Source organism: Leuciscus leuciscus, assembly GCF_965113295.1.
Source record: "Leuciscus leuciscus genome assembly, chromosome: 22".
NCBI lineage: Eukaryota > Metazoa > Chordata > Actinopteri > Cypriniformes > Leuciscidae > Leuciscus > Leuciscus leuciscus.
This window is the reverse complement of record NC_138746.1, coordinates 35,958,084-35,980,343: the sequence shown is the minus strand read 5'-3', so window position 1 is coordinate 35,980,343 and position 22,260 is coordinate 35,958,084. Positions and strand designations below refer to the sequence as shown.

Genomic DNA, 22,260 nt, shown 5'->3' with positions numbered 1-22,260 from the left:
TAAGAGTGGTTGATATTTAATAATCTTAGTCATAAATGCTTCTTCCATACTATAGTCAAAGGTACATGCAACCTCCACAATGAACACCTCACTGATCTCCTCATTAACCACAACAACATCTGGTGTATTAGCAGACACATGAGAAAAAGTTTCAGAGCTATAACAATTCTGAAACATAGATGGTTTTACACAAGAATGTTTGTACATTTTCACTGAAGATGAGAAATTACTTGATATATCTTTCACTATAAGATCCACTATTCTGTCGTGGCGTGCAATGTACATTCCTTTATAGGCATGGCAGCCATTCAAGATATGTGGCAGTGTCTCGGTGATCTGCTCTGTAGTGTGATGCAAACAATGAGGTACCTGAGCTGTTGGAAACCAGATAGAAAGGTTGAGTCTAGTTGGAAGAACTTGTAGTCTGGCTTTTACTGTAAAAATAACAATGTCCTCACTGAGTGCAGTATTCTTAAGAAATGAGTGGGAAACAGAGTGATCAGCAGAGGAGAGACACGCAAGCTTCCCCTGAAGTTTCAGTCCAATCCAGTGTTGTTTCTCGTGATACTGGTGTAGGTCCAGGAGAGTTGTCCGGGCAACTGTAGATGTTAACGTGTGGCTGTGACCACCGTATGTGGCTGTTGCCCTGACAGAGGTCAGGGGGTCAGTAATGATGTCCTCAGAGACCCTCACAGTCCCAGAGTCAGACCGCACCCACTCCAGTGATGCTCCAGTTCGGACACAAAGGTCGTTCAGGTCCGGCCAATCTGACCAGACACCAAAGCCGGCAGAATGGGTGTCAAGTTTCCCGCTGGATTTTCTTTTAAAGCCGAGGAAGTGTGGCTCCGACTCCTTGGCCAGTGGCACCTTGCGTCTCCGGAGGTCCAGGAATAGGGAGGATCGGGCCAGCTCTCTCACATCTTTGTCATCATTATTCAGCATGTTCAGAAGATGGGAAATCCGCACGCTGGTATAAATCCATATCACGTTTGGTACCCCCAACCCTCCTTCCCATTGGGGGTGAAAAATAACATCACGTGTACTGTGCGTGTTCAGTCCAAACCACTTTCGCACTAGGCTCACTGTCGTGTTATTCATTTCACTCAGCACTTTCTGTTGAATATGGACATTGGAGAATAGATATTGTACTTTAGACAGCGCCACCTGTCTAATAGCCTCTAACTTCAGAGTCAGTGGCAGTGGGCATTTGTCAATCAGGTCCAGCCTGGATGTAAATTCTGACAAAATGATGTTCACTTGCTCCTTCCATTCTCCTGCAATGTTAATTTTATGTCCAAGATATGTGTATGTCTCATGAAGAGAATATACACGTACAAGTTTTGTTGCTATTGTGAACATTGGGCATTTATCAGTTTTTGAACGGTACCACCTGTTCCCTCCACTTCTCCTCTCATACAAAACAGCACATTTAGAGTTGTTAATCTCCATGCCGGACCACTTCAGAAAAGAGTCTGTCCTGGCCAGCATGTCTTTAATGACGCTCTCTTCTCTGGAGGCAATCTGGACATCATCTGCATAGCCCTGTACTGGAATAGGAGATATCACATCAGGGGGGGCACATTGACACATCCACTTTAACCATTGGTTGATGGCAATTATAAAATTAATTGCACTCCAAGGGCAGCCAGTTTTAATGCCTATCTGAAGTGGTGTTGGATGAGTGAGCTGTTCTCCACAGATTACTTCAATAAAGGAGCCACTATATACATCTTTCACTATGTCTATGAACAGTTGAGGTAGCTGTATTTCCTCCAGTGATCTGATCATGACATCACACACACACACACACACACACACACACACACACACACACACACACACACACACACACACACACACACACACACACACACACACACACACACACACACATTCATTTTATCTCTCTCTCTCTCTCACACACACACACACACACACACACACACACACACACACACACACACACACACACACACACACACACACACACACACACACACACACACACACACACACACACACACACACACACATGTCTGGTCCACTATCTTTGTGGGGACTCTCCATAGACTTAATGGTTTTTATACAGTGCAAACTGTATATTCTGTCCCCTTACACTAAACCTACCCATCACAGAACACTTTCTGCATTTTTACATTTTCAAAAAAATACAATTTAGTATGTTTATTTACCTATTCCCCTCATGGGGACCGCTGGCTGGTCCCCACAATGGAGGTGATCTCAGGTTTTACTATCCTTGTGGGGACATTTGGTTCCCACAATGTAATATAAATCAAACGCACACACACACACACACACACACACACACACACACACACACACACACACACACACACACACACACACACACACACACACACACACACACACACACACACACACACACACACACACACAGCCTGTGTGGAGCTGAACATGAACTCTCACTCACTCACACACACACACACACACACACACACACACACACACACACACACACACACAGCCTGTGTGGAGCTGAACATGAACTCTCACTCACACACACACACACACACACACACACACACACACACACACACACACACACACACACACACACACACACACACACACACACACACACACACACACACACACACACACACACACACAGACACACTCGTGCTTTAGGAGAAGGGTGTAGATCACGTGATTCTCCCGCATGAACAGCAGGGGGCGCTAACTCCTCTGAGAAGGAAGCGGCCAACAAAACCTGGAGAAGAAGAAGAAGCAGAGGGGGAGCAGCGAGTTACCGATATGTTACGTGACTAGTTTTGTAATATTAAATAATCATAAGAAGACGCGTTTATCGGAGCTCGAGATCATGGTGCTCCCAGTGCTCAGGCTTGTCGTGTCGTGTCGCTGTCAGACTGCGTGGAGGAACTTGCAGCAGATACAAGTAAGACACATGGATATTATTCTGACAGAAGCGGTGCATGTGTGTATATCATCATCATGACCTCGGTGTTCTGAATGGAGATTCTGGCTCAATTTAACAACGTTTTTAAACGACTGTATACATTTTAGAAATGTCCCTCAGTATGTCAGATATCACACATTGCTCGATTATTTAGAAAATTAATAAGTAACGTATATAAAATGACCTGAAGTCCTAAAATCATACAAAATAAAATAATATTAATACATAATATTTATATCTATATCTATATGAAATAGTGTTATTAAAAAAACAACAACAACTATTGAATATGGATATTTACTCAACTACTGTCACGTGATATCAAGATCATTAAAGTCACCATGAAATCCGGGAGTTATTCTGAACTCCTAAAACACCTCTATTGTATCTTGAGTTTCTTCCGGGAACACGTCACAATATTCCTCATTTAAATAATTCATACGCAGAATAAAGGGGCGGGGCCTGGTTGAGTTAAGGCTTGTTCGACTTCATACAGCTCTGCGCAGACCGATCGGCGGTTGACTTGAAGCAGTGCATGCCGGTTAGAAATGTTGTCCGACTTGATACAGCGCCGACGCCACGTGACTGTGACATATGACATCAAAGTACCGCGAGAGCATTTCGAGAGTAGCCGGAGAACTCAGCCAGCGCAGCTTCTCAAGAGCGGCTGCACTGGGCTGCAGGAGGGCTGATGACGACACAGCTGTCCCACGATTGGCCGGATTCACCGCATGACAACGATCACGTGTGTTTCGTGTTTATTCGAACACCCTTTAGTTACTCTAAAGCTCACAAATCAGTTTTTTATAACAGTAAACACTCTTTTCATGTCGTATGTTATATTGTGTCATGTTTATCAAATTAAAACTGATTAAAAAACGTATAGACTCCACTTCATTAATAGTAGCAATTATGTTGAACTGTATTCTTGTTCAAACAGACGCTGTATGAAGCAGTACATAAAGTAGGCCTACTGAATGAAAATGTCTCTGAAAATCTGTGTATTATTTGGCCAATATTGCATTTATTTCACTTCAGCTGTGGTAAAGTACGCGAACACCACGTGAGCGGTCACTACGGGAACCAGAAAGTGTCCGACTTCACGTCTCCGTTTGCAGCTCCTCCCCGCCTGCACGCGGCTACTCTCGCCGATCGGTTACATCCAGCCGCAGCCGATGTCCAACACACCTTTAGTTAGTAGTGTGTTAAACTGGTGGTTATGGTAATGGGCGGGACATTTCCCAAACACACTCGAAGCGCTCGACCAATCACAACACACTGATCCAGCTGACCAATCAGAGCACAGTGTGCTTTTCAGGAGGAGGGGCTTCATAGAGACAGGAAGTAAACAGAGCGTTACTGACAGACTGGGAAGAGAGGAGCCGCAACAATGGAGAATATGAGGAGAATAATCAACATTCAAGCAGGAAAACCTGTTCTAGTAGAGCCTGAAACACTGTAAAAGGGCATAAAATGTCCTCTTTTAAAGGTGTCTAATGGCGCTTTTCCACTGTGTGGTACGGCTCGCCGCGGCACGGTTCGGCTCTTTTCACCTTTCCACTGTGTGGTACGACTCGGCTCGGCTCGGCTCGCTTTAGCTCGGTTTGCTTTTCCACTGCAGTTAGTACGCTTCAAAGTGGGTGGGATTATAGACTGATGGTTATTGTCCCTACACTGTTTGTAGGTCCGGTGGTAGCCGTGTGTGGCTAAGAGCTGAGCAACTAATCCACTCCTCGGCAACCAACGAGAGGAACGTCTGCACTCCGCCACTGACCACCATTCAGCCATTTCTTTTTTTGAAGTTTTTTTTTCTTCAAGCAAGTAGTTTAAAAACAGGTGCTACAGCGGTGGCCTTTACTCACAAATACAATGACACTGGTAGTGACGATTCGATCTGACCAATCAGTGATCTGCAGTGTTTTCACGTCACATTTTAGTATCGGTACGTTACGCTTGGAACCTCAACAGAGGTGGTACCATTTAAAGCGAGCCGTGCCGTACCGTACCGTACCATGCAGTGGAAAAGCAGCATAACTGTACTTAAGACGATTGGATGCTTTTATGCAACACTACCTTAGTATGTCAGTCATTCATTGAAATGTATGTTTCTTGTCAATAGCGAACCCCTTTGAGGCAATGGCTGCTGAAGAGAAGACAGACCACAGTGACCACAGAGAGTGTGTCGGTCAGAAGCGTGTCATTCCCCAACGTGGCGTCGGATCGTGTGATTGGCCGCTGGCTGCTGGGCTGCAGTGGACTGGTTCTGGGCGCTGTGGTTCTGGGAGGCGTTACCAGGTAAAAACACTAAACAAACAATAATTACTTTATTTTATCTCATCCCAACCATACCTTTTAAAATCAAACACGACTAGATAAAAATCCATCGGGGGTTGAATGCAGTCGTTTAATATTTAGTAGATTACAGGCTCAGATATTCTCACTGTGAAGTTCTTTTTCATTCTTTGAAAGGTATTTGAAACACCTTTACTGTGACAAACTGTTTGCGAACATCCTGACTCCGCCCACATTTCTGTTAGCGAACATCCTGACTCCGCCCACATTTCTGTTTGCGAACATCCTGACTCCGCCCACAGTTCTGTTTGCGAACATCCTGACTCCGCCCACATCTCTGTTAGCGAACATCCTGACTCCGCCCACATTTCTGTTTGCGAACATCCTGACTCCGCCCACATTTCTGTTTGCGAACATCCTGACTCCGCCCACATTTCTGTTAGCGAACATCCTGACTCCGCCCACATTTCTGTTTGCGAACATCCTGACTCCGCCCACATTTCCTCTTAGCGAACATCCTGACTCCGCCCACATTTCTCTTAGCGAACATCCTGACTCCGCCCACATCTCTGTTAGCGAACATCCTGACTCCGCCCACATTTCTCTTAGCGAACATCCTGACTCCGCCCACATCTCTGTTAGCGAACATCCTGACTCCGCCCACATTTCTCTTAGCGAACATCCTGACTCCGCCCACATCTCTGTTAGCGAACATCATGACTCCGCCCACATTTAGTTGAATGAGTAAACATGAGCTGCTCTTTCCTCTCAGTAACAGAATAAACACACAATAACAATGAGAAAACAGCAGTTGAGAAAGCATCTGATCATAGTGATGTGGAGATGTTGGTTCCAGCTCTGAGATTCAGATCTACAGTCACGTCACGTTTACTCATACGGCACTTTATACAATAGATTGATTTAAAGCAGCAGCTTTACAGTATTAAACATGAAAAACAGTGTCAGTGTCTCTTTCAGTCAGAGTTACAGCTTCAGTTTCTACTATAAAGCAGCTCTCCAGTGTGTTCCTGTTTTTACTCGCGTCTGAACAGAAGAAATGGAGATTTACAGCTCAAAGAAGGCGGAGCCTCAGAGCCACACCCACCTGTTACATCATCACCACACTGACCAATGGGAGTTTGAGGACGTTTAACCAGCCGGAAAGTTCACTTTGGCAAGAACTCTTGAAACAAACTCCAAATCATCTTCACTTTTGGCCTGTTCTGTAGGAAGAGATGTGGTGTAAACTGACTTCCAGTTATCGTGAGCTTCAGCTCTGGGCAATGATTTACAGCATTGATTTTAATAGAGATGATTTATTGTTTTCCAAAGCTGAGGCTGGACGCGTCCTTCTGGGAAATCAAACTGAAATTGGTTAATTTTATATCAGTCGTCGTATAACGATTACACTCGTTCTTACTAATATAACATCAAGGCTCCAACAACTTAGTTACTATTTTTAAAACATTGCATCTCTGTAGATGACTGACTTTTATTATGAATACTGAGTTTTGTCTAATTTAAGCACATTTGTATAAGGAACGCACTGATATGGAACTTCAGAGCTGAGACTGATAATCCAACGCTAGTTTTACTTTTTAGACTTTTAACTATTTAAAATCATGCAGTTATCTAATAAATGAAAAAGTACTCACTTTGAATTGAAACGTAGGGTGTATATGAACACACATGTTTGAAGTTTGTTATTCTATCATATTTAGCATTTCATGAGGATAACCATAAACACTCATGGAAATGTACACAATGCAATTGATGCTTGATTGATATCACTTATTTCCCATCGAACCAGCATACAAATGATTGAAGTGAGTTAGTTTTAGTTTAATGAGAAATAAACTAGCATCAAATGCATTGTGTACATTTATTTTTGTTTAATTACAGTCAAACCAACATCTATTCAGACACCTTCAACATTTCTCACATTATCACAGTTTATTCGCTATAGCTATAAATATGACAATAACTCAGAGTGATCAGATCAGCTGATATTTGACTGGTTTTGTCCGTCCTTCTGTTAGACTGTCTCACACATGAATTATGTTGAATATCTGTCAGCTGTTAAATTTAACTACACAATTAGATAATACCAGTTTAGCTCAACCAATCACCAAGCAATGCTTCATTGTGTTCAGTCTGTGTGTAAAAAGAGCATTAGCAATTAAAGACAAAACACTTCAGCAAAACATGATCAGCTCAAAGTGTCTGAATCATTTTTAATCCCAAATGTTTATGAATGTCACTGGTAGTCTCTGTATGAAGAGTGTTTGGGTATAATGTCACAGTTTACTTTATTTTGCTCTCCTCACTTACAGAAATGAACGATAGTGTCCTGATCACACTAGTGAAAAAAGATCAAAAATTATATCTGGTGTCTGGATAATTATTGGTTTGACTGTGTTTGGGCTTGTTTAATCAGAATCTCTTTCATATTTTCATGAGCAAACGATCGCTTATTACGTGTCGACACAAACCGGTATTGAAACCGGTGCATCGATAGCAGAAGATCATGATTAAATATGACTAACAGTTAATTAGGTTTGATGGCACAGAGTTTTGAAGGACCTGTTCAACACACGTGAAACATGTTTCTGATCTCTCAGATTGACGGAGTCCGGTCTGTCGATGGTTGACTGGCATTTAGTGAAAGAGATGAAGCCGCCACAGACTCAAGCCGAGTGGGAAGACGAGTTCTCCAAGTACAAACAGTTCCCAGAGTTCAAAATGTGAGTATAAGTTTCTCACTCACTAGAGGAACATTTGCAACGTTATACACAGATAACACACTGATACTGTACTGGCATGAAGCTTACAGGAGTAGTTCTCTTCAGAATTAAAATGTCCTGATGATTTACTCTTCCTCACGTCATCCAAGATGTTCATGTCTTTTTCTCTTCAGTCTTAAAGAAATGAAGGTTTTTGAGGAAAAAATTCCAGGATGTTCCTCCATATAGTGACTTCAATGGGGTCCAACGGGTTGAAGGTCCAGATGTGAGTTTCAGTGCAGCTTCAAAGTCTCAACACGATCCAGCCGAGGAATAAGAGTCTTATCTAGACAAACCAGCCGACAGTTTAGAACAAAATAAACATTTATATACTTTTAACCACAAATGCTGGTCTTGCACTAGCTGTGATGAGCCACACATTACGTAATCAGGTTGAAAGGTCACGCGTGTTCCGGTTCAGAAAGGGCGAAAAACTCATTCATCTCATTTTCAAGTTCAAAATCTTTCAACATCGTTGTTTTATTTTTTTTGTAAATGGCGTTTGACTCAGTCTTTGCACGTTGGTTTTGCAAACACTAGATCAGTTCTTACGCCTATGTCACGCTTGACCTTTCAACCTGATGACGTAATGTGTGTCGCATCACAGCGAGAGCAAGACCAGCATTTGTGGTTAAAAGTATATAAATGTTTATTTTGTTCTAAAATGTCGGCTGGTTTGTCTAGATAAGACTCTTATTCCTCGGCTGGATCGTGTCGAGACTTTGAAGCTGCACTGAAACTCACATCTGGACCTTCAACCCATTGGACCCCATTGAATACACTATATGGAGAAACATCCTGGAATGTTTTCCTCAAAAACCTTAATTTTTTTTTCGACTGAAGAAAGACAGACATGAACATCTTGGATGATGTGGGGGAGAGTAAATCATCAGGAAACTTTAATTCTGAAGTGAACTACTCCTTTAAATGACAGTGTGTTTGATTACATGCAGATTGGCTTTACTCAATGCTGCCCTGTTCTCAACAGCATGAACCACGACATGACCCTGATGGAGTTTAAGTTCATCTTCTACATGGAGTGGGGTCACCGCATGTGGGGTCGGCTGGTGGGATTAGCATACATTCTCCCTGCGGCGTATTTCTGGAGAAGAGGATTCTTCAGCCGCTCCATGAAGCCTCGAGTTCTGGGTCTTTGTGGCTTCATCGTCTTCCAGGTAACCAGTCATGCAATGAAATATCAATGCAAGCTCGTTTCCACCACAGAATTAAAATACAAAGGTAATTGCAACTTTTGGTCTCATAATTCCGAGTTTATAACTTGCATGGTAGGTGTTATTAATTAGATGTTTTTTATTATTATTATATATGTACATGTTATGAAATGTTTATTATGATTTTAAATTGAAATGTGTATGATGCTGTAGCACTTCCTTGTGTCAGTCAGTTGAGATTGTGTTTGTTGAGTGACCGGGTCACATGTCCAGGGTCTTCTGGGCTGGTATATGGTGAAGAGCGGGCTGGAGGAGAAGCCGGAGTCGTTCGACATCCCCCGGGTCAGTCAGTACCGGCTGGCGGCTCACCTGGGCTCGGCTCTGCTGCTGTACTGCGCCAGTCTCTGGACCGGTCTCACTCTCATGCTGCCCAACAACAGGGTAAAGCTGAGCCTTCAGATGCTGTTTCTGCTGGTCAGACGGGTTTCAAATTAACACCCGTAATTACGTAAACGCATAATACGCATGTGCACGGCGTCAGCGTTTTCACATATTCGCATTTTTGAAGTTTGTGTGGAGATAATTTTTTCAACATAGACTCAACAATCTATATTGTTAAAAGTGCTATATAAATGAAGGTGACTTGACTTGACCCGCCAAATGTGGGTAAAGATCAACTGTGGCGGGTAACGCTGTCAAATCACTAGCCATTTTGACGTGTTACTTATTATGTTTACTCAATTTGCTCAAAGTTCTGAATGGCCGGTCACTTAAATTTTGTAGCCAGATTGGCTGGTGAGTGAAAAAGTTAATTTCAAACCCTGCTGACGCTGTTACAGCTCTTATACAGCTCTTATTCAGCTCTTTTTCAGCACTTACTCAGCTCTTATTCAGCTCTCGTTCACTGCAGATTCCTGACAGCCGACAGATGCTTCTTCTGAGGAGGTTTGCCAAGGTTACAGGCGGTCTGGTCTTCCTCACGGCTCTCTCAGGTACCAGCAAATGCATCACCTAACTTGATAAATGATTCATTTGTGCACATCATTTTTTTTAAAATCATGTGCACAAATTGGGAATAAGTTGTAGAATGGGCAAACAAGCAGCCTATCACTCGACAACTCGACAACACTTTCTATGATCAAATCAATTCCGAATTGATAAAATCAAGTTTATTTCTGCTTCCGAGATGCCGTTTCACTGTCACATCAGAGAAGATTTCATGATGACCTTAAAGTCCCCCTGTAATCAATTTCTTTGATCCCCAAAATTACACATTTAAACGTTTTTCCTTGAAAAAGTCTTCATGCCTATTAAAATAGCTTGAATGTAACTCAACACCCTTGCCTCATTTAGTATACGTGGTTCTATGAATATGCAAATGAGCCCTTTTGCCATTTGCATTTAAAGATACATTCACAAAAACAGCATGTCTTTCCTTCCACTCAAAAAGGGTTGACCATGGTATAATAACCATGGTATAATAAATGATCTGCGGGGTATTTTGAGCTGAAATTTCAGACACATTCTGGGATGCCTGCAACTTATATTGTTGAGAGATGTAGCCAAGCCTTGAGCTGGCCCCAGGGAGAAGGACGGTGCTTGAAAGGAGGAGAGAAGGAGAGGAGAAAGCGATGCCACTGGCTCACAGATAGGGCAGGGCAGAGTACCTGTAAAGGTGGGCCAGCTGCGATGATCACATTGTATTTTGCATATCTTTTTCTGGTTGACCTAGTGACCCCTTGGAAAGACTAGTTGGCGACAGCTAGGTGACAGCTAGGAAAGACGGCTGACATTTGGGAAAGACCAAAACTGGGGTGTGGAGGTTTGGTAGGCCGAAGCACAACCTTCGCGAGGAGGAACCCATTGCTAATCGCTATGGAAAGGTACATTACAAGATACCCCCAGGGTCGAGCGAGAGCGGGGGAGGATGATCAGCCCAGTGGACAGACCATTCATATGACCAATCATGATGGACAATCGACTATGGAACAGTTAAGCGATTTATCCCGGGTCTGAAGATGTGGGAAGAAATGTAAAAATGAGAGGGGGCTGAGATGCATCAGTCAAAGATGAAATGTTTGCAACCGGAACATAATGTACAACGCACAGGGAAACCTAATGAGACGGAGGAGAGGCCGGAGCAGGAGGCAAACCACTGCCCCTGGAATCTCCAGGCACATGATGAAGACGGGAGCAGGAACGGCATCGCCGATGTGTCAGAGGACACAAAGCACCAGGCAGAGATGGGGGTACCACAGGACATTAGATGACCTGGACAGGACATATGTGTAGGAGTGACCCGAAAGAAATCAGTTAACTGGCCCGCTGTAGTGGTAAAGTTTGGGAGAGGTTAGATCACGATGTGGATGAGGTGCTGGAAACAGCCTTGGCAGGAGATGTGGGTAAGAAGCTCAAGGCTATGGGTTCCATTTTTTGGAGCATAGGTGCTGATCGCTTCGGAAAAAAAGAGCTGAAGGCCAAAACAAATATCCAGCCAAAGGAAAGCAGACGCGTGAAGGAAATAGCAATCCTTAGAGGGGATCTGCGGAGGCTGAGGAAGGCATTTCGTGAAGTAACAGACCAACACTCACGGAAATCCGTGACAACTTGAGGGACTGCATCAAGATCTTGCGAAGAGCTGAATGAGCTACCTGTGACGGTAGGGACAGGAAGCGACGAATGAAGGAGAGGACAGAGTTCACCAAGAATCCTTTCAAATATCTGTCGAAACTTCTGGTTGATGTTTGATCAGGGGAGTTGAAAGCAACAAAGGAGGAGGTGGAGGAGCGCCTTCGTCAGGTCCATAGTGACCCCAGAAGGGAGGACAGCCCGGAGGAGATTGAGAAACTCATAAAACCAACAGAACCAGCTACCCCCTTCAGAGCTGATGAACCTTGCTGGCAGGAGGTGAACTCTTTTCTCAGGAAGGCCAGAGCAAAATCTGCCCCAGGGCCGAATGGCATTTAGCATAAAGGTGTACAAGTATGGTGAAAGGCTCAAGAGACGACTTTGGAAGCTACTGAGAGTGGCATGGAAGAAGGACTTCCTTGCTGATATTTGGCTGGTTGCTGAGGGATGCTTCATCCCTAAGGAATAGAACTCAATATGGATTAAACAATTCCTTACAATCTCACTCCTTAATGTCGAAGGCAAGATTTTTCTTGGGATTCTGGCGAAGAGGCTGACCACCTTTATGATGAACAACGGGTACATGGACACGTCCGTCCAAAAGGGGGGAGTTTCAACGGTAGCAGGCTGCCCTGAGCACACCAGCATAATCACCAAGATTAGCGAAGATGCCAAGAAGAACCGTGGTGACCTGGCAGTTCTTTGGCTTGATTTAACAAATGCATTTGGGACAATGCCCCACAACCTGGTGGATTTGACGTAGAAAGACCTACCATGGCTCAGAGCGATTCCAGAAGCTCTTGCAGCATTACTATGACAACTTCAACATGCGCTTCACCTGTGGAAACTTTACCACCGAATGGCAGTGGCAAGAGGTGGGCATTGCCACTGCTCAACCTCAGTGATTTTGTTTTCGGCAGCTATGAACCTTCTCGTTAATTCGGCAGAGAAGTTGCGTCGAGGCACAATGTTGGCAAGTGGCATCCAGCGGGTACCTATAAGAGCGTTTATGGACGACCTCACCATCACGGCAAAATCAGTACCTGAAAGGGAGATGGATCTTGGAGGATCTGGTTGAACTCACTGATTGAGCAAGGATGGAGTTCAAACCAGAAAAGTCCAGAATCCTGGTATTGAGGAAGGGGCGCATCCAGGACCGGTTCCGTTTCAGGATCAAAAATACCACCATCCCAATATACATACAAAATGCATTGATCAACAATTTTTTAATGATTTAGCCCAATTTATTAGAGGCGTTTTACACTTAACCACTAATATTTTATTATTTATAAATAATCAAATATAACAAAAATATTTGCTTGTTTTAAAGTATATTTACCTATAGAAATGCCTGCCATTTCTTATTATTAAATGTAAATTTACACCTTTTGTGCTTCTGAGAAATATTAAATAATGTTCATAATAATAAAACGGCTTCTAATCCATGTTTTAGAAAACTAGGCTAGGTTTTTATTTTATGTACACCTATTTAATGTTTAATATTATCAAATATGTGGTATTAGTATTGTACAGTAAAGCACTGTTTACATGGAGGAAATGTGAATTTAACTTGGAAAATGTAATCTTTCCTCTAAAGAGTGACGGTCAGGAGGAACAGTTGTGAAGGCAGTTTATTCTGATTTAAAGGTGTAACTCTAGTAATGCTGAAGTGTGTTTGATCTCACAGGTGCGTTTGTCGCTGGACTGGACGCAGGTTTGGTTTATAACTCCTTCCCGAAGATGGGTGAGCGCTGGATCCCTGACGATCTGCTGGCCTTCTCCCCCACCATCAAGAACATGTTCGAAAATCCCACAACTGTTCAGTTCGACCACCGCATTCTGGTACGGATGGTGTGTGTGTGTGTGAGTGTGTGTGAGTGTGTGTGAGTGTGTGTGAGTGTGTGTGTGTGTGTGTGTGTGTGTGTGTGTGTGTGTGTGTTGAAGTGGATGTGATTGAGCTGATGTGTGTGTGTGTGTGTGTGTGTGCAGGGCATCGGCACGCTGACGGCCATCACAGGACTCTACCTGCTCTCCAGACGCACACAGTTACCCCGCAGGGCAAAGATCGCCATCAGCTGTCTCACCGCCATGGCCTACACACAGGTAAACAAGCCACACACACACACACACACACAGGACTCCCAGTGGAAAGAGACAGTTCTGTGTGAATACTGAATTCATGTCTCCTCATCTCATCTGTATATTTGATCTGCTGTTTGAATGTTCTGCTAGATCTACTAGGCCGTTCGTTTGTCTAATCATGTGAATCTGGACTCATCAGAGAGTTGTACTGTGTGTTTGGCTGCAACATATCAAATGGCGTAATGCATATCCAGACATAAATGTATTATTATGATTTTTTTAAACTTGAGTTGTAAGATGAAGCCGACTCCACATTAGCAGCGGTAGCGTCGAGCGTCAGCTCTGATGTGTGTGTGTGTGTGTGTGTGTGTGTTCCTCAGGTGGTTCTGGGCATCAGCACTCTTCTGCTGTACGTTCCCACTCCACTCGCTGCGATACACCAGTCCGGGTCCGTGGCGCTGCTCAGCTTCGCTATCTGGGTCCTGGCCGAGCTGCGGAGGGTCATCAAGTAGACCCAGATCACACTTCATGCTCTCACAACATATTTATTAATGAATTATGCTTTAGGCTGCAGTGGCTTCTTGATTTTTTTCTTATTGGGTCTCTTATAGACCCAACACAAGGTGCAAGTGTGAAATTCATAACTGTTTCAATTTATTTTTTAATATTTGTACATGTTTTATTGTACTGTATGACTGCTTATTTCAAATAAATAAAATGATCATGTTTTCTTCATTGCTTTTATGAGGACTTTCATCTCACATGGAGTGATTGTAATATATATTATGGAAGACAATAACTGTACTTTCCATTTGTTGTAATGACCTGATTACATTCATGGTGATTTAAATGAAATGTCAATTATCATAATAATAAACAAAGTGATTACTCTTGCAACAACATTGTTACTCTAAATCTGATCCGTCATTTTGGGTCATTAGGTCATTAATATTGCAGTGTTTATTATACATTATATGGGTTTGCAAATTAATGTTGCTGGTAATCTTGACTCAGAATAACTTCCTCTTTAATGACGAGGGCGGGACAACCTGTCACTCACATGAGATCAGCCAATAGGCCTTTATCACACTATTAAGTCTATTTTATGGGGATTTAATTAAAGTTTTGGGAAAACTTATTGTATTAAACAATAAAGTTTGCATTTTTTCATGCACTTACTATACGATGGTATCATCAAATTAAATAAAGGAATATTTCCAGCCCATAGAAGATTATTAAAAAATAACTGGTTTGATCATCGTAAATGTATCATCCGTGTTTGAGTGCAGTGATACTGTAGACAATAAAAGGTGGTAATATAATGCACAAAAAAAAAACATAAAAGATCAAATAAATTGGTTTTAAATCGATTTTTGATCTCAGCATCGGCAGCGCTGACAATCGTCTCTCAGATAATGTTACACAGAGTGAAAGACGGCATACATGGTGGTATCATGTAAGTCTAAATATATAGTTTTAAATATTGACGTTTATTGTTCAGTGAAACTAAATGAGTATAATTTTCTTCTCAAAACTGGCATCTGTCCATTGAAAATAATGCAGGCGGAAGTTCAGGATGTGACTGTGCTAAAGGCTAATAGCAAACCACAACCAACCAATCAGTTCCCACGGACACAATCAAGCCCCGCCCACATTTGTTCTTGTTCCTGAAGCGTTTCGGATACACAACAGGGAAGAAAAGTGCAACTTACACTTCATGCCAACTTCCGGTGCTCTCTCGCTCTCTCTCTCGCTCTCTCTCTGTGTGTGTGTGTGTGTGTGTGTGTGTGTGTTAAAGATTGTGTCCAATCTTTATATTTTTCATTGAAAGATATATTTCTTAATTTTTTTCGTAGGAGTGATTATGCTATTGATCTTGTTGTTAATTTCTTTGCATTGCATTGTACATTTTTTATTCAAAAAAACTAATTTCTCAAGACTTTGCCTACATTTGATGTCTTTATCGCTGAGATTTCCCTTCTTATTGTATAATCTCTCAAACTCATTGATAACAATAAGAACAAATTTCTTAAGAATTATGATCACATTTTGCTTACTACTTGAGGAACCATTGTTATTTTTCTGTATATATATATATATATTTTTTTTTTTTTTTTCCTTCTCCTTTTATGTTAATGTATTAAATGCAGTGCTGTTTCTTTTCTTTCAAAAAAATTTTTTTCTGTCCAATCAATTTCTCTCTAGAAATGTAAATGCCCCGCCCCTACAGCACACTATAAAAGATGCTGAGGCTAAAATCAGCCACTTCATTATTGAAATGTATTGTTTGTCTGTTCTCTGAGGTTATGTGATCTTTAGGGCTGGTGCGCACAGAGACGTGAGCAGTGGAATGGGGAAAAAATGCGAGGTCTAACTTATATAAACTTGAGCACCGCTTTAAATATGGACCTTTATTTTCATAAAAAAATCTTATTTCTGCTATTGTAGGCTCATTTTGTAAATGTACGCAATTAATCTGGTCAAGGGCAAACTGGGTGTCTGTAGGATACGGTACTTTACCTGCTCGGACAGAATCGCTCCAAGTTACAAAAAATGCTGTGCACACCGCCACCCGAAATGGGTGCTGCGTCTCATTCGCATACTATTCATCCTAAATAGTATTCAGAATTAGAATTAGTGTGTCCCAAATCATAGTTGGCTGTGTTGAAACAGGTATTCCAAAGGTACCCGGATGGTCTACTTTTTCCGGTTAGAATCCGAAGTGCAGATCCGTGCACTAATATTGCCCACAACCCATTGCGCTGTGGACGAGGATTCGATTACAACTACAAACACGAATAAAAAGTGTTTAAAAGACTACAAACATGACAGATGTGCGAGACCAATGGTGTGTCCCAATTCGCACACCATCCGTCCTAAATAGTATTCAAAATTAGAATTAGTATCCCAAATCGTAGTATGTTGAAATGTGTTCCAAAGATACCCGGATGGTCTACTATATCCGGTCAGAATCCGAAGTGCAGATCGATGCGCACTCTAACGGCTAATAATGCCCACAACCCATCGCGCGTTGGACAAGGATTCGAACTACAAACACGAGTGAAAAGTGTAAAAAAAAAATTATTTTTTATTATTATTATAAAAAAACTACAGACATGGAGGACGCGCGAGTCCGGCGGTTATGGTTTAGATAAAGGGGTTTGAGTGATTAATTATCAGTATCTAACCTGACGAAAATTAATTTATTCAATGTTCTCTACGTTATATTGCATCTGCAGCAGCATTGTGAACTTTTGTAAAGATACGTTTAGCCATTATTCAAATTGCAAACCCATGAGGAGAGTCTCCGCATGAAAGACCCACGACTGGCAGATGGAAATTAAATTAGATTGAATGGAGGATTTTAAGATGATTGACAGGGCAGTTTACGGTGACAGGACGCACGCGACAGGTCTGATCATCTGTCTGTTAAGATGACGCAGTAGTAGTGTGTCCCAAAGCTTGCCTACTCTTTTGCTACACACTCAAAAGTACTTTTTCTTCACAAAAAGAGTAGCCTATAGTTTTAGGGCGTAGTATAAGTATGCGAATTGGGACGCTGCAGGTTAAGCAGAGCAGTAAAAGGGTGAGTAATAATCTATACCTGACAAAAAATATATTTATTAAATGTTATCCACATTATATTTAATCTAAAACAGCATTATGAACTTTTATAACGATGCGTTTGCTCATTAACTTTTAAATGCACCATTATGCAAACTAAGAGTTCACCAAATGAAAGACCCATGACTGGCATATCAACGTGCTTCTGCATTTCTCTCCAAAACTGTAGGAAATTAAATTTAATTGAATGTGGGGGATTTTAACTGTGACAAGATGATTGACAGGGCAGTTTACGGCGACAGGACGCACGTTACTAAGCGACAGCCGACAGTGGCGCGTCCGTTGAAGACGCAATTATGACGCAGTAGTATGTCCCAAAGCTTGCATACTTTTCTGCATCACACTCAAAAGTAGGTACTTTTTCTACTCAAAAACAGTACACATTTTTAGGGCATATAGCCTATAAGTAGGCGAATTGGGACGAAGCAGGGGTCTCGCGCACAAGCGGCCACACCGCGATGACGTCATTTCATTTTTGCCGCGCGCTGTCCGTGGTGCTGCAGCAGAGCCAGAGCCGCGTCACGTGACCCGGAGTGAGTATATAATATGTAATGTGTGAGTTACAATTTGCTCAAATAGGAAAAGAAAAACTCCACAATAGTGTTTCCACAACTTTCAGCAAGAGAACAAAATATAAAGAGTTTGATAACGGCAGTCAGAAGAGAGAAAGATGTCAATTTTACCGTCACTCACACATCCGCTGTATTAGAAACACCCTCAAAGCAGCGTTAACTAGTTTTTTTTTTTTTTAGAAGATAATATAGTATAATACTTGTAAAGATAACATAATACAAAGTGTTATAAATGCTCATAGATTAAAAAAAAAAGTAAATATAAAAAACTTTGCTGGATTTGCGATGCTGATGACTGTTAAAACGCGTCATGAAAAGCGTCCATTACAAACACCCTTACAACAGCAGTTAACTTTATTTAATATAATTTAATTTTTATTTATTTAATTTTTATTTATTTTGATGCAAAGGTAATATAATACAAAGTATATTATTAATGTTCATACATTTAAAACAAAATAGGAACATATAAAAAAACTTTGCAGGATTTACGATCCTAATGACCGTTAAAACCAGGTTAAAGCTAAATGCGTCATCACAGGCTGAGAAAGGGTCCACATCATCGCGGGCTTTATTTAGCAGACATTTTCTCCTCAGAGCTTCACCTCAGCAATAACTTTGTTAAACTATCGTCTTCATCGCCCGACGAGAGCCACGGCGTGCTGGGTAAACCGATTTCCATGTCATTTCAAACAATATGCGATGTTTGTGTACGTTATGCTGTGCGTCTATATTCTGCAGATCCTGATGTTTATTCACAGGAACAGATGCGCTTGAGCCACGATGAATATAGTTTCGGTGTTGTACGAATGTATCATGAGTTTTCTGTCTTGAATGGATTCGGATGAGCTCGATTAATGCTGTTTGATGATGCATACGTGACTCACATTTTTTTAAAACCATACATTCAACATGAATATATTTTAATCTGAGGAATATGAGCTCGTGGGAGTTTTGCTGCGGATGGGGCGTTTCTATCGCATCTGGATCTCCATTAATGGCTAATAAACACTGCGCATCTGTATTATTATACGTTACATCTGGATGTGAAAGTGTGAGCTGGTGCGTTTGTGCTTTATGAAGTATGTAAGATGACACGCAAACATAACAAACGAAACCCAATGCCCTTATCCCGATTGCGTTATTGATTTAGGCTATAGGCTACATATAATATTTGAGACATAATCAATCTTGATATGGACAATAACGTGGAATATGTTGTCATCCGGGATGATTTATACAGATGCTGAAATATGTAAAAGAAATTTGGCTTGTTGTCACGTTTTTCTCCAGTAAATATCAAGTTAGAAAGGTTTATTTTCCTTTTTATTTTTGTATAGACACATGTATGCATTAAAGACTTATTTACAAAACTAATAGACATTAGACATAGACTGGAACAAAATATTCCTGTAGTGGGGCATGTTGTCACAGTGGTCATCTGGTGTTTATTAATAACTTTGTATAAAACACAAAAAAACAACTTTCACAACATATCCATTTATTAGCTATCATATAAATGTGACAACTTGCTGTGACCTGATATTTATATTTGGTTACACTTTATTTTAAGGTGACTGTCAGTATTACAGTGTAATTATACATTTAGGTACTGATTGATAATAATTAACTATGTAGGCTACTTACTATAGGGTTAGGATTTGGGGTTACACTTTATTTTACAGTGTCCTTGTTATGTTACATAGCCTACTTACCGTAGTAATAACAGTAAATGATGCATAATTACATGCAACTAACCCTCTGTAACGATAACCAGCTGGAGTGCCCTTGAAAGCCTCCAGAGGGCACTCCACACCAGACTATCATGTTTCACTCACAAACTACATTTCCCATAACTCACTGCCCGGACTCATCATCACTTATCACTGATCACATTCACCTGTACCTCATTCACTGATTGCATTCACCTGTCTCATCCTGTTAGTCTGTCTATTTATACCATGTTCATTCATTCACTCACCGCGAAGTCTTGTTTGTGTCACACTGCATTTCTGAGCGTTTTCCCTGTTTTCATGTCTCTTGGTTTTTTGGATTTCTTGCCTGTTCCCTGGATTACTCTTTTGCCTCTGACCCCTGCCTGTTTTGATTGTTTGTTTGTTTATTTGTTTGTTTGGACTGCCTACCTGTTTTGACCCATTGCCTGTACTTTGGATTACGCCTTTGGATTGCGCCTTAAATAAAAGCTGCATTTGGATCTGAACCTTCGTGTCTCCGAGCAGTTCGTGACAGAAGACTTCGCCCAAACCTAGATCCAGCAGCCATGCCTACCTGGAGTCCTGATGTCCAGATCATCCGTCTTCGCCAAGAGAATTGCGCCATCGAGGATTATGTCGCAGAAGTCCTCGAGCTGGCACATCTTGCACAAATGAGCACCCAGTGCTTGATGATCTTCTTCCGCGGGGGATTATCGGAACCACTCCGGTCTCTGATGCCCGAACCTGATCCGCACGGGTCTTTAGAAAGGTATGTTGACCTGGCCCTGTTGTGGAGCGGTTCCTTGTTTACTGTGGGCGAGGAGGAGAAGAAGCTCCCTGAACCCGCAGTGTCCCTTCAGACCGCGCTCCACACCAGTCCAGCTGAGCCCGCACTTCACGCCAGTCCAGCTGAGCCCGCACTTCACGCCAGTCCAGCTGAGCCCGCACTTCACGCCAGTCCAGCTGAGCCCGCACTTCACGCCAGTCCAGTCGAGCCCGCACTTCACGCCAGTCCAGCCGATCCCGCACTTCACGCCAAATCTGCCGAAGCCAAGGCAGTATGCGTCATGCACGCCGCCCCTGAGACTGAGAGCGTCATGCCCGCCGCGCCTGAGACAGCAAGCGACATGCCCGCCAAGCTAGAGCCTTCACCGCTGGTCCCGTCCAGCACAGAGCCCTCTTCACCGCTGGTCCCGTCCAGCACAGAGCCTTCTTCATTGCCGCTGGTCCTGTCCAGCACAGAGCCCTCTTCACCGCTGGTCCCGTCCAGCACAGAGCCTTCTTCATTGCCGCTGGTCCTGTCCAGCCCAGAGCCCTCTTCGCCGCTGGTCCTGTCCAGCCCAGAGCCCTCTTCGCCGCTGGTCCTGTCCAGCCCAGAGCCCTCTTCACCGCTGGTCCTGTCCAGCCCAGAGCCCACTTCGCCGCTGGTCCTGTCCAGCCCAGAGCCCTCTTCACCGCTGGTCCTGTCCAGCTCAGAGCCCTCTTCGCCGCTGGTCCTGCCCAGCTCAAAGCCCGCGCCGCCACTGGTCCCGTCAAGCTCAGAGCGCGCTGATCCTGACCCAGAGACTGAGCTTCACGTCACTTCTGCCGACCCAGAGACTGAGCTTCACGTCACTTCTGCCGACCCAGAGACTGAGCTTCACGTCACTTCTGCCGACCCAGAGACTGAGCTTCACGTCACTTCTGCCCACCCAGAGACTGAGCTTCACGTCACGTCAGCCGATCCAGAGACTGAGCTTCACATCACGTCCGCCCATCAAGAGTCTCGTCCCGCCGAGACCGAATCTGTTCCTGAGCCTGAATCTGATCCTGATACTGAGCCTGAATCTGTTCCTCTTCCTCTTTCTGCGCCTGTGTCTTCGGACAAGATGGCCGACTCCACGCCTGCGTCTTCGGACAAGATGGCCGACTCCACGCCTGCGTCTTCGGACAAGATGGCCGACTCCACGCCTGTGTCTTCGGACAAGATGGCCGACTCCACGCCTGTGTCTTCGGACAAGATGGCCGACTCTACGCCTGTGTCTTCGGACAAGATGGCCGAAACCACGCCTGTGTCTCAGGACAAGATGGCCAACGCCGAGCCAGTGTCTCAGGACAAGATGGTCGCCGCCGAGCCAGTGTCTCAGGACAAGATGGTCTCCACCGAGCCAGTGTCTTCGGACAAGATAGTAGCCGCTGCCACGGTGTCTGTCCCTGAGGCGGTGTCTGTTCCTGTGTCTGTTCCTGTTCCTGAGCCGGTGTCTGTTCCTGTGCCATGGCCGCCTGAAGGGTCGTCTCCGCCTTGGCCGCCTGAAGGGTTGTCTCCTCCCTGGCCGCCTGAAGGGTCGTCTCCGCCCTGGTCGCCTGCACAGCCTGCTCCGCCCTGGTCGCCTGCACAGCCTGCTCCGCCCTGGTCGCCTGCACAGCCTGCTCCGCCTGCTCCGCCCTGGTCGC

General features: G+C 43.3%; 2 protein-coding genes across 9 annotated transcripts in view; both read left to right on the top strand.

The window, feature by feature from the left end:
• Positions 1-2,747: 2,747 nt before the first annotated feature.
• Positions 2,748-14,651, top strand: cox15 (cytochrome c oxidase assembly homolog 15 (yeast)). The gene is made up of 9 exons (XM_082153780.1): positions 2,748-2,938; positions 5,079-5,254; positions 7,873-7,995; positions 9,023-9,209; positions 9,480-9,647; positions 10,117-10,198; positions 13,522-13,676; positions 13,824-13,937; positions 14,297-14,651. The coding sequence occupies exons 1-9, from the start codon at positions 2,864-2,866 to the stop codon at positions 14,426-14,428; spliced, it is 1,212 nt and encodes a 403-aa protein (XP_082009906.1). The 5' UTR covers positions 2,748-2,863; the 3' UTR covers positions 14,429-14,651.
• A 3,986-nt stretch (positions 14,652-18,637) lies between these two features.
• Positions 18,638-22,260, top strand: part of LOC309486437 (neurexin-1a-like) — a 174,389-nt gene continuing 170,766 nt past the window's right edge. For all 8 annotated transcript variants that reach the window (XM_082153742.1, XM_082153745.1, XM_082153747.1 and 5 more), the window contains exon 1: positions 18,638-18,778. The gene's annotated coding sequence lies outside the window, so the exon portion shown is untranslated. The remainder of the gene's footprint in view (positions 18,779-22,260) is intronic.

Bases quoted from the DNA above. Each gene is read 5' to 3' on its own strand.
- cox15 (XM_082153780.1), top strand. From the start codon at position 2,864: ATGGTGCTCCCAGTGCTCAGGCTTGTCGTGTCGTGTCGCTGTCAGACT. The intron at 5,255-7,872 runs GTAAAAACACTA...CTGATCTCTCAG, and splicing joins GTTCTGGGAGGCGTTACCAG to ATTGACGGAGTCCGGTCTGT. The intron at 9,210-9,479 runs GTAACCAGTCAT...TCACATGTCCAG, and splicing joins GTGGCTTCATCGTCTTCCAG to GGTCTTCTGGGCTGGTATAT.